At 35.0% G+C, this 13486-nt stretch overlaps 1 protein-coding gene across 1 annotated transcript in view; it reads left to right on the plus strand.

The window, feature by feature from the left end:
• Window positions 1-6460: 6460 nt before the first annotated feature.
• LOC104167322 (glutamate receptor ionotropic, kainate 2-like) overlaps window positions 6461-13486 on the plus strand; it is a gene marked incomplete at both ends in the record, with an annotated part of 51393 nt that continues 44367 nt past the window's right edge. The window contains one exon of the mRNA XM_009707548.1: window positions 6461-6684. Within this exon, the coding sequence (XP_009705850.1) occupies window positions 6461-6684 (224 nt within the window). The remainder of the gene's footprint in view (window positions 6685-13486) is intronic.

Below are 13486 nucleotides of genomic sequence, written 5' to 3' on the forward strand. Positions count from 1 at the left end.
TCTCCAGCAGGTCAGCCCCCAACCTGTACCTGTTCATGGGGTTATTCCTCCCCAGGTGCAGGACCCTACGCTTGCCCTTGTTGAACTTCATCAGGTTCCTCTTCGCCCAGCTCTCCAGCCTGTCCAGGTCTCGCTGAATGGCAGCGCAGCTTCTGGTGTATCAGCCAGTCCTCCCAGTTTTGTATCATCAGCGAACTTGCCGAGGGTACACTCCATCCCTTCATCCAGGTTGTTGATGAGTAAGTTAAACAAGACTGGACTCAGAATTGACCCCTGGGGAACACCGCTAGCTACAGGCCTCCAATCAGACTCTGTGCCACTGATCACAACCCTCTGGGCTCATGTTGCTCATCTTGTACTCATGTTACATCTATTGTAACACGTACTCATGAGATGTGCTTATGTTACATCTATTCAGCTATTAAATCTAATCCATGTTGTCATAGCTAAATGAGAATGGACAAGAAAAATTCATAGGTTTACTAACCTTGAATAAGAGGAAATAATGTAAATTAACTAATTACAGAATTCCTGATGGGTTTAGTATTAGTACGTTTCCTTGACTAAACATTCAGAGAATAACAAAGGAGCAAACAGAAAACGATACCAAAGGTCAGTTCTACACACTGCTAGGTTGATCAAAAGATATGTTCCGTTCTGTTTAAAAGCCATTGTAGGAAGGATTCCAAATGTTTTTGTCTGGTTGAATTAATGTAGCAAGTTGTTTCTGTAGTAGTGGGCAGCAGGCAAATTTCTTCTGTAGATCTCTTTGCTTTTTTTCGGGGAGATCTGAATTTCTAGGGAGATGATCTTGTTGGTTACTAGATCAGGACTGTCCTCTAGAGACTGGAGGGGTTGTAGTTGGCACAACCATTAGTTATCATGTCTGTTCTAGACTTTACTGAGAAAAGTATTAGCCATGCTGACATAAAGATGTCTAAAGAAATGAAACAGCAATGAAACATTACTGTCAGAAAAATGAATCTTAATAACCTGACCTGTCTTTCAGCAACTTTTTGTTGCTGAACAGTAAATACTGAGAAGCAGCTCAGCAGTTAGAAACAAATGTGTTACTTGAGCCAGTACCTAGTGAAACTGTCATATGTTAGTTTATTATGTTAATTTACTTTATTATATTGATAAAATAACAATTGGTAAAGCTGCACCTATATATGATATTGTTAGCAATTAATCTTAAATGATACGAGTCAAGATCCCACAAATAAAGAGGTGTGACCTCTAAACCCAGCTATCTAGTCTGGAGTTGTTTTGGACTTTATGGTATGTTACTTACACTTGGCAAAGGTAACAACTTCTAGTAGAAGCTTTCCAGGACCTGTGAGGAGGTTATCAAGAAGATGCATTTGGGCTCTTCACAGTGGTGCCTGGCAGGAAGACAAAAGACAACAGGCAGAAGTTGAAAACCGCCAAGGATGGAAATTGCATAACCTCTCTAAACAACCTGCTGCATTGCTTGTTTGTAGAAACTTTCTCACTATGTGGACAGAGAAGCAGTGGAACAGGTCAACCAGAGGTTATGTAGTCTGCATCCTTGGAGGTTTTCAAAACTGACTGGATAAAGCCCAGAGCAACTTGGTCTGATCACGTAGATGCTTTGAACAGGAGATTGGACTAGAGAACTCCTGATGTCTCTTCCCACCTGAAATGTCCTATGATCCCATGGAAGGTAGTAGAAAACAATTTATATGAAAATAATGTGAATGGCTAGTTAAAATAAAAATAGCAATAAAGCCCTAATAAAGTCCTAGTGGTTTCAAAAGAGGATGAAGATCTTGTGTCAAGACTATAAGATATTCACAGGTTGTAAAATTTTCTATAATGTAGTAGCATGAACAAGGCCATTTAGGATAGATCACAAACTTAACGACAAACTGCAGATCTTAGTTTTTCAAATCAGTGGCAGTGCATTTTCAAATGCACTTCTGTGAACAGGAATAATGCATAAACTCTCTCTACGTTAAGAACTCCTTAGATGGTTTTAAAAATTGATGCTGGGCATTAGCCTTCCTCTGTTTAGCTTAAGGATACATTTTCTCCAAAGGGATTGTAACTGAAATACAGCTCTCAGATTAACAATCCCCAAAATTTGAGGTGGCTGAAAAAGTTTGTGTATTGACTTAGAGCCTTAGACTGAAGAGCAGTCGTAGCAGATTAAAAAGAAGCCTTATGAATTTTTCCCTTTAAAAAAGTAACTTCCTTTATTTTTAAAAATAGTTCCAGGTGGTAAGTGCATTGCTGTCTGTATAGAAGTAGAATTACCAAAATGCATTTTCAGTGAACTTTTGTGTATATTGTACAATGACAATATGATTGTACTGACTGACTGTGTAAACAACTGGGCATTGATATAGATTGTACGATTCCCTCTGCATTTTTAATATAAATGTACATGGTTGCTGAATCAATGCAAAATGTTAGCAGCAAAATTCTTACCAGAAGACTCCACTTACAGAGGTTAAAGACTTCAGTTATTACGGTGGAATACTCTGTAGTTGTAGAGTCTAATTAAAAGTAACTATTAGCCATTTTGTGGTTGCAATGTCTAGATAGTATTTAAACTCTTCATTCCTTTGAATAAAATAGGTGATACAAAAGTTTTTCAGAAAAAGACCATCAAAAGAAAATTCTATCAGTGTTTGCTTTTCCTTTCCCCAGTGTTACTAGTAGAAGCTTAGATGCTTTCAAAGTTTAATTTCCCCCGAAAATTAATGTGGCAGTTTCTCTGGGTTATATTTTATGGAGTTAATTTTCACATACAAAATATCAATATCTGCAAATACCAACTTACTATACATGCTATGGCCCAGGCACTACTCAACATTTATGTGCAGATTTCTTGCTGAAGTTATTTGTAGCTGCATTTACAGATTGAATTCAGTATAATTTTAAAACTTGTCTTCTTCGAGGTTATGTACCAAATTTCAGCCCTGTGAAACTGAAAAGAGAGTCCTCCATTTTTTCTGTATATGTTACTTTATGTAAAATAGTCAACAAGCTGCTTGGAAGTAAAATGTAAATGAAGAAGCAAAGGAGGAGAATTTTAACATGACTTAGGCACTTCTGTAGCAGAAATAAATCCTGTGTACCTTGAGCTGTTTGTTGGTGAGTGAACATCCTACAACTGCACATGGCAGCAAGACAAGGAGACCTTTACATAGCTGTGAAGAGAGTATGTGCAATCCTCATATGGCACAAAAAGAAGCAGGCATTACCTGCTCACAGAGTTCTTCAGTAAAGTAGAAAGTAGACCTTACTGAGAGTGCATATGCTAGTATGAAAGGAGAAAATATCATAACCTGTTAAATTGGAGGGTGAAGATGGAAGATCAAGTACTATTGAGAAGGTACTGTTAAAAATAATGTTCAAAATATCTGATACACTTTGAGAAAGCAGGGTGGTAACTGTCAATGGTTCAGTTGACTTTGAAAAGTGTGCTGTAGAGTATGACAAACTCCATTTAATTCCTCCCTCTTGTCCTGGACATTCTCTTCCTTGCTAGAAAACCTGTCTTTGAAAAACTGTCAAGATGGATGCAGAATGTGAGTGTCATTCTCCAGTTTATCTTGCCATATCTTTGAATAGTGGAGTGGATGCAGGACTGTCATTTCCTCATACTTGACATATTTAAAGTAAGAATTTATTTTGAGAAGTATTTTTCTCCAATCTCTGCCATCTACTGTTGGCATTATTGTCTGCGGTGTGTTCCTACATCACATGGTATGGCTACAGTTTGTGTTGCTGTACAACACTTCCATTTTGCTCAGGACTGCACCTTGTATTGGAATGTCCTTGTCAGACCGACTTGTTTCTAATTGCTATTGTAATCTTCAGCTGGTGCAGAAATTTTCTCTGTAGCAGCTAACTTAGCCTCACCAGTCCTTGGGTGCTGTCATAAAAAGGCCTTGATCTCAAGTACTCTAAGGTCAAGAATAAGTTCTGTTTAGGATTATGCTTTCAGATAGGTAAATCTTTTTTTCCTTTAAAAAATAGAATCATACATACAATCATTCTAAAAAATGGAATCATACATCATTGCCGAAGTGAGACAAGTATCCTTTGTTATGGAACTTATCAGAAAGCTGTTTTAGGATGTACTCATTTGTTAATATTGATAAATGTAGATTGATAAAATCCTTATTTTATGCCATTCCTCTCTGATTCATCCTGAGAAATCAGCTAAAGAGAATTCTCTTATTTGTATTTCTTCATTGTTGAAGAGTGCAAGAGACCCTAGTACTGCCCTTCTGGAAACTTAGCCCTTTATTTCTTGTACTTTCAAGTAGTGCTGTTTCAGAATGAAACAATTGCCAAGAGAACTGAGTATTTTAGAGATAACATATATTAACAAAATTGGTTATGTGAGGCAGTATTACATTTTTATGTCAGTCATTCTAGCAGCTTTTTGTTTCCTCAGTCAGTAAAGACTCTGGATTTTATTTTTGTTGAGATGCTTAATTTTTGTTCTTACGGTGATATACTGGCTCAAGAATATTGAAACAGAGTTAGTAAAGCTCTGAAGAAAATCTTGAGATATCAAGATATGGACCTATATGGATCTGTGCCTCCCAGGCTGGGATATCTGATTGTCCTGTTCTGTCATATGAGACACGCATTATTTCTTGTTCAGTTATTTTTCTGATTTCATCTCAACTTCCTTAGAGCTTTGCTCCACTGGAGATAGTTCCATTCTATATTCACTTGTATATGGTTTTGGTTTGATCTAATGACCAAGGGTTGGATTTCCTATAGTATTTGTTAAAAGAAATAATTTGTTATTCGTCAAGGCTCCGTTAATGTTTTAAGACCAAAATTCACAACTGCCAATAGCCTTTCAAAAGACATATTTTCTGTGTCTTTGGGCAGCTGCATCTTCTGACAGTCTCTAGGGAATTGACTTCAGACTCTTAGGGTAAGGACTGCTAGTTGCCTCTAAACCAATAGCTGGACTTGTTATGTTTCTCAAACTTCTACATGTTGACCTATAATTTTAATCCAAATTAGTTTTAGTTTCTTATTTTACTGTTTTCTTTCTGCATCAGCTGGAATATCATCAATAATATGCAATCCATAAAAACTCAGCTGCTGTGGAATAAAGCCTTGCTGGTCTGATTAATACATATAAGTTCTGAATACCAATGGAAATGAAGTGTATGTCATGTTTTTGACAAGTAAACCCTTACCAAATTAAATGAACAGTGCCAACAGAGTTTCACACTGTAACACAGAAGTACTTTACTAGAGTAGATGTAATAATATGATAAATGCTTTAGCTACAATAGGCTATAGTACAACTTTGTGGAAGGTGAGACAACAACAAAAAGGGAACAATGTGTGGGATTTTGAGTGTTACACAGTGTATACGATACCAACTGAGCAAAATAAAGTGTATGAAAGTATGAATTTATATGATTTTATTGGGAATAAAATCTCAGTGTCTTGGTTTAGAGCAGGCATTCTGAAAATGGTGATATTTGCTGCTGTGTTACTTGGATAACAGTATTTCACAGTAGCTATACCATTTCTGTCATTACATACTTATATTTACATATAGTTTACAAGGAACTTGCCAAATCTTGTACTGTGTAATTTCTCCCTCTCAACTTCCTGCTTGCATATGTGCACATGTCAGTGTACACACACACATGCACAGTAGTCCTTCAAGAGCTGTTGACAGAGATTAAAAAGTAGATGCTGTAGACTTCTTGTCACTATGATTTCCATTAAATTTTGAATAAAAAATAGTGTACATCATTTACTAATCTCCTATGAATTTTTGCCATAATAACTAAACTAAATGTAAATTGACAAAATACATTCTATTGTATGATTTCATTTTGAATACTGCAATTGATTAATAGCCAGTTATCTATAAGTTTCACAGTGATTTCTGCAAACTAGTAAGGACAGTTGTGCTTTGTTAGAACTTACTCCCTGTAGCAACCTTTCAGGTGTAGCACTTTCCATTTAAAAAAGTTCTTCATTTTGTACCGATACTTTTATGCTAAAATAAGCAAAACTGCTTCCTGGCCCTTTCCCTGCACTTGTACAGGTGTATTCACATCTGCTTCACAAATGTACAAGCTTCTAAGGAGCATAGTGAAGGGGTGACAAAAAGAAGACATATGTTGATATGTACATTTTGAAAAGTTTTAGAAGATAATGGATGTTTGTGTTTTCTGCAAGATGAAATATTTCTCTTCACTTCTATCCCTATAAAAGTGTGTTTTAATTTTCTCTAAATACTGCTATGTCAGTTTAGCAAACAGGAAGTAGTCTATTTCCTTACTTATCGGGAGAAGAGAGTTTTAAATTTCAGCCTACCTAGTACAAGAACAAACTTCCTTTATGTAAAGTTTGTGTTTTGCCTAATCTGATTGTCTACTTCAACGTATTTCTTCTGACTTATGGCCTGTTTCTCTTTTTGTATTTCTGTTAACAGAAAGCTGACCTTGCAGTTGCACCATTGGCAATTACCTATGTTCGAGAGAAGGTCATCGACTTTTCCAAGCCCTTTATGACTCTTGGAATAAGTATTTTGTACCGCAAGCCCAATGGTACAAACCCGGGCGTCTTCTCCTTCCTGAATCCTCTCTCCCCTGATATCTGGATGTATATTCTGCTGGCTTACTTGGGTGTCAGTTGTGTGCTCTTTGTCATAGCCAGGTAACATGTCAACTTTTGTGATTTTTTTGGCAATTGTTATCATCTTTTTCTTACTAATAATTGTCAAAAGTCACAAAAATTTTCTTACTTTCATACTCTTATATTTTAACTTCATGATGTACAGAAGAATAATTGATGAGGATTCTCACTATTAATTTTCTCCACTGCCATACTAAGTCTTCAGTTTGTTACGTCACTAAGTCTTGAGTATGCTAGCTAGGTTTCTCCTTTTATTTACAAATTTAGAGACACTAGAAAGTTTACAAAATGTCTTTTCCCAATTATGCAGTGTTTAGAAAGACTAGGATTGACATATGTTATTTTGTTAGCCTGATTTCATTTGATGCTATGGTGCTTAATCTCAAACTGAATACTTAGCTGCACATGTTAATTCTGAATGTCCAAATTGGGCCTCTACCTTTTACAAAACAAGTTACTTTATGTAGATTGATATCTTAGAAGTAGGGTAACAATATTATGTTTTTAATTGTGTGCCAAGTAAAATCCCTGAGATACCTCATAATTTAAAGTCCCAGGTTGAAATGTATTTGGAAGCATGTTTAGTTGAGCTTTTGGAGTTAAGGAATTCAGTACAACAATTGTTAAGTTGTAAATTCATTTGATATATAAGGCTTATTTTTTTTTACCAGTTTTCTTCAACTTAGACAAGTAGAAAAACATATTTTGTCAAAAATTCCCATTATATTTATCTTTTCCTTGTTAAGTAATTAGGACTGACTCCAGATACTCACAGAAATATAGTCTTAACATGTTGTAACTTCGACTTTTGCTGTGACAGCAAAAAAAAATGAGAACAGTAAATCAGCAATTCCCAGGGGTGTAAACGTGATCTCTTTTGCAGATTCCTTCTAGTAGTCACTTTTAATTATTTCTTTAAATTAAATACATATAAGCTACATTGTTTTTTATCTCTTCAATATGATTTTTAAAAATGTTTGACTTGATAATGCAATCTCACTTCAGCCCCAAAATTTTTGTGATTTCCTTCTGTGGTACACAGTGGAATCTTCATATTTTTTTTTCTTGTTATGCTGTAGTTGATATCAGGGTTCTCTATCTTTCTTTGGTACTATCCACTTCATTTTGGAGAAGTTGTATCATTCTTCTACTGAGGGGAGAGGCAATATTTTTAGAAACTGGTTTAAAAGTAATTTAGCAAGATCAATTGTACATAAAGTACATGAGGTATTGAAGTGATATAGGTAACACTGAAACGTATTCTGTAACGAATAACTTCACTTGTATGCTTTCTTTAAAAGTCTGCTTTAAAGAGCCAGACTGATGTTGGAAGTTTCTTGAAAGAATAGTAGGTTTTAGTGAACTATATCACCAGAGAGTAAACTCATTTCTGAGGTGTTCCTGTGATACAGATACTTCTGAAAGCAGTATCTGAAAGTTGAGCATAAATCACAAAAGTTGTCTTGTGGAACACCTCATGTACAATATTTATGTGTATGTCCAAAAGTTTTAACCCTATTGTTATCACTGAAGGACATTTTCAACATGATGCACAGTGCTTTTGAGAGGCGGCTCCTGGTAATGTTAGTAGGAGTTGTATGGCTGAGTTCCTACTTGTGCTTTGAAATGTGTCTTTTCATATTTTGTAGGAAAGGTATGTTTTCTTGAAGCCTTTTTTTTATTAAGCTATTCAGTCACTTGATCTCACTAGCAGAAGAGGAAAGAATGGGTTTTTTTTAAACAGAAGTGCCACATAGTAGACCAGTATTGCTGACCTTTTTTTCACTTGTCCATTTTTGTGACTAGTGCCATAAATTCCTGAGGTACTTGGAAGCATTATCTTCATTGTAAAGCAATATGAAATATGTTTTATACTTAGCAGAGGAGTTTGTTTTTTGTAGAGTTGTATAAAATACCTTTTTTATACCTAACTTTATATCAGCCTTTAGATCTAGAGATTTTTCAATACCTCTTAACGTCTACAATCAAATATTGATAACACATTTAGAAATAAAAGATCTAGGATTGTGTAAGACAATCTACAGATTTTATTCGTAATGCAAAATGACTTAATAGTATGTGATAGCATTTTCTAACACTATAGTTCATATAGGGAAACAGGTCTAAGTTAAAAACGCAATCTCCAGTTGAATACTTAAAGAGAGATAAGGATATTATTCAAAAGTAAAAGAGCCTTTTGCTAAAGTAATTCACAAAAGGTATCTGTTATACAAAGGGAGATACTGCTAACTGAAGTGTGGCAGTGAAGAGGACTTTGCAGAATAGTGCTGACTACGTATTTTCAGTACAGATTACAAGTTAGGTACTGCACAGCTGATGATGTTTTTTTCAGTCCTGGTGTTGTGAAACTGTTGGACTGTATGCCTCTAAATTAATAGGTTCCGCCTAGAGTGTCTTATTAAGAAGATTGCTATTTCATAACAATCCTTCCATAATGAATGTTTAACTATCACTGTTTCGTAATAATTACTATGTGTTTCATAATAAGGTGTATCTATGTTTGGAGCAGTACTTAGTATGTCTTTTATGATATGATGTTTTGTAATTACAGCTCATCAGAGTATTCAGTGTAGAATACTTATTTTTAGTTTTAAACCTCCCATTTTTGTGTCAAATGTTTCGTGATTTTACTGTTTTACCGTGTCTTCCAAACAGTGTTGGAATGTAAGAGCTTGGTATATTGAAAATGGAAAGTTCTGTTGTGGCACTTGGATTTTGCCCATTAATTAGTGGTATGGTCATATTTAGGAAAAGATGCAGAAATTGGTAAAAGGTTCAAGAATCTTTGAGAGAGAATTGCTGAAAAGACTTTAATAGAGTAACATATTAGGCGTAACTGGGGAAAAATGTAATTAAATCTTTATTAGTCTTTTTCTTTATTTGAAAGAATGTTGGATTTTCCTTCTAATTTGAGAATCAGGTACAACAAAGGTGGAATCTTTGCATACAAAGCAAGACAAAAAGCTAGGAGAGAGATTTAGTGGTTAGTTGAAGGGCTTTTCTATGTCATTTTCCTCTTGTAGTCCCCCCCAAAATAATGAATCACCTATTTATGTGGGCATTACAGATGTTGTGTTGTGGATAGGATGAACATATATGTGTTGTACACAATGGTTTCTTTAATTACCATTCTTTGTGGGGAATTATTATAGGCTGTTATTTTTCCATATATATGAAAACTTCTTAATCTTGCTTGTTGTGATTGTTGAATCTAAGTAGTTATGGTGGTTAACTTCTGAAAGTTCCTTTCTTTGTCGTACAGACCGATAGCTGATAGATAAAACCAGTCTGCATGACACTAAGCCTGTTACTTTTCTTTGAACTGAAAAGGGCCTATAGCATTTTTTTCTCTTGTGGCAACAGTAATAGATCTGTTTCTGAAGCTAGGTAGCAATGTCTCCGTGTCACTGCTAGCAGTGTCTTGTGTCATCTGATGTTTTGTTGCATTACAGTTCCAATATCTTCCCTTTATGCCTCTGCCTTTACTTGTTTCTTTGATTTAGATTCCCAGTTAAATTCACAGTTTACATGTGATTAGAAGGAAAACTAAGACTGCAATAAAGTGTGCCAGCTCTTTTTTGGAGTTCTGTCAAGTACATGACATTTTCTGATCTGTGTAATGAAAAATCTCAGTTATTGGAATTTGTTTTCATTTCTGCCTGTTGGTGCAAACCATTGTTTCATTTCTAAGAAACATGCTGATTTCTTGTGGTGTTGTATACCAACTTCATAGACACATATTGTCCCTTCTTTTCCTTTAGTCTGTGTATATGAAACAGATGTTTCCTATTTTTGGTCTCTGCAAAATCTAACATGTTGGTAACTGCAGGATACTTCCCATTCTGCACAGACAATATGAAGAAAATCAGTTTCATACTTTTAAAAATGCTAAGTATGTTCGGTTTACATAGGTCTTCCAATTCATGACTTTCAAAATTAATCTTCAGCTGGCTTTCCTCATGATTGTGTTATACTTTTTTGAGAGTCTTATGTATGAGTTTAAACATCCCTGTCGTTCTGAATCTTTTCTGAAAACACAGATTGGAAGCTAAACTTCTTAAATATTTTTGTCTGATAATTTTCGACCCAATTTACTGGATTTCAAGTTATTCCCTGCACATTGGAGTGTTTCTCTGTGTAGTAAGGTCTGTTTGCTGTGAACATGTGACTTTGTGACTTTATGTCTGTCTTTATGACTGACAGACAGCTGTCATAAAGCAGTTTACTCTTAAGTGACCTATCTTCATAACTGGAAGAAACAGACCTGCCTTAGCATGATGCTTCACCTTTATGGATCAACTGTGAAACAGATAAACTACCCTGGATAAAATGGTCCACTAATGAACTCTTATGCTTATACTGAGTTGTCTGGAGTATCAGTGGATATTGTGTAAATATACATTAAACCGTACTTACTGCCCTAATTGGTAATATTGAATCACGGATTATCATTTTTAAAGGGCTTGCTTCACCTTTACTTGTACCACATTCTGTATGCTAGGACTTCTGCTTTTTCCTCCCTTCCGCAGAATCATGCTATCCTGCTTTTTGTAAGTCAAGTCCTTGGGCTGGTATCCGTTGTCAAAGCATTTAGTATCAACTATTTTTCCATTTCCTTGTAAGCAGCGATAAAAGCACAATGAACATTTCATCACCAAATTATATTTTTCTCTTACCAGCTGGAATAAAACATAATAAAAGAAGACAAGAGTTTTAAAAATATCTCCACACATTTATCTTAATCTCTTCTCTGTGCAGAAGCTTAGGAATAGCCTGCTGCTTCAGACTTGAACAGATGCCTGAGCATTATCTCTCTCTGGAGTGCATGCATATCCTTTTACATCTCATCAGTCTTCATTTTTATTTCATATTTCTTGAACAGCTGATTTCTGTCTTTGAGCTTGTCTGATTGATTTTCAAACTACCCCTTGAAAACTATCTTGATGGTAAGAAATTAATGGCAGAATGAGAGGGAACTATTTTTCCAGTTACTATGGAGCTCTGGTTACTAAATGGCTATGTTGATATTTATTTGGGTAGGAGGTTAGCATATTTGCCCTTTATTCTTAACAAGCGTTCTTTCTATGAGAATTTTATCTCCTGAGGCCTCCATGGAGAACTGTAGCATATGTTATGAGGTGTTTTCAAGAATGGATTCATCATCCAATAGGATAATCCAGATGGTAACACTGAAACCGGCTTCTCTTACTATCTTACAATTTTAAGGTAGTTTTGCCTCAGTTGTAGTGCAAGTGGGATATTGTCACTTGACTATAAAATACTGTGTAAATAGACAAGAATAAAAGCAAGCCAAAAATCACACACTTTCCAAAACTTCAATAACAATTATTTCAGAGATTTTTATTTCTGTTAAACCAAGTGGCAACTTATGACCCTTAGTTGATTGCTTCTAAAAGATTCAATGTAGTCTGCTTCTTTTGATATAATTTTTCCAGTTGAAAAGCAAACCCTTATTAATTCTAGAGATCATCTTTACTGTGAGCAGAAAGCAACTGTGCCAGCCTCTGGAACATGAGGTTTTTTTGTCAAGTGAATCAGGCAGATTGCATCACAAGAATTTTTTTCTTTTTTCGATGGCTTTTCTAGCTTTTTATTAACTGTACCAAGAAATCCTAGTATTATGTGATATTGTTCTAAAAAGCTTACTTTTTGAAGTAAATTTCTTCTTCTTTACACCAGACCTGGAAAATTTTAGTTTTATATTTCTATCATTTAAATAGAATTTCAATAACTGAGGTTAATATAAAGATATCTCAATTATATCTTATTTTTTTGCATTCATGAGCAAATTATTAAGCGCATGTTTTTCACTTAGTCTATCCTGCTATATGTTATAGCAATGAAATTGTACAGTCGTCTTGCCTGGACAGCAGTCACTGTAAGTGTTGTAAGCAAGACTTGCACATGATGTTTCAAACATGCTCTGGTATTTATGAGTATCACTTTTCACAAAATGTGGATGACAACTTTAAATTGATTAAAGAGAATGGAAGTTTATTGTACTGTATGCCATTAACATTACCGTAAATCTGCCTAATCTGTAGTAGTATTGTTTAATTTTCTGTGGTCAGCATACAGATCTTATCTTCCATCTTTTTTCTATATCAAAAATGCAAAACATACTGGAATTATAATGCTTTCCTATGGTCATCATCTAAGTTGTTTAATTATTTTGAGAAGTTATGATACAGATCACAATCAGTGTTATAAACTCTAAATCTTGTGGATGAGGACATATGACTAAAAGAAAGCCATGTGTAGCAATGAGTTAAGCAGCAATCTCTCACTTTACATCTTGACACTCAGAAAGACACTTTGATCTCTCTGAGCTCCTCCACAAGCGATTTATTCGATTTCAGTGTAAATTTATAAAATCTCTAATATATAAATAAACAACTCAGTATGGACTCCTCATCCTAACCCCTCAGGATTCTCTTGAATCACTTCTGAATGCTTTTAATCTCCTTCAGCTGTTCAAGGAGAGACAAGAGTAGCAAGAGATCTCCAAGTCTACATACAAGCACATCTACGTAATAACCTCTGTTAGAATAATTTCAGAGGTTACAATAAGGAAAAAAAATCTTATCTTTTACTCTTTTTAACATCAATAACTTCCTTAGATTTTTAGAGGGAAAAACCAGTACTCTAAAGCCTTGCTATATTAGTGGTAGATTAGTCTGACATTCTGGATACTACTTACCATGCATCAAATGTAAGAAGAAACTACTGCCAATGAAACAACTGAAATGTTTCAACTGAGGATAGCTGAAGAACTCATAAC

This window comes from Cariama cristata, unplaced genomic scaffold (assembly GCF_000690535.1).
Source record: "Cariama cristata isolate BGI_N322 unplaced genomic scaffold, ASM69053v1 scaffold16689, whole genome shotgun sequence".
Lineage (NCBI taxonomy): Eukaryota > Metazoa > Chordata > Aves > Cariamiformes > Cariamidae > Cariama > Cariama cristata.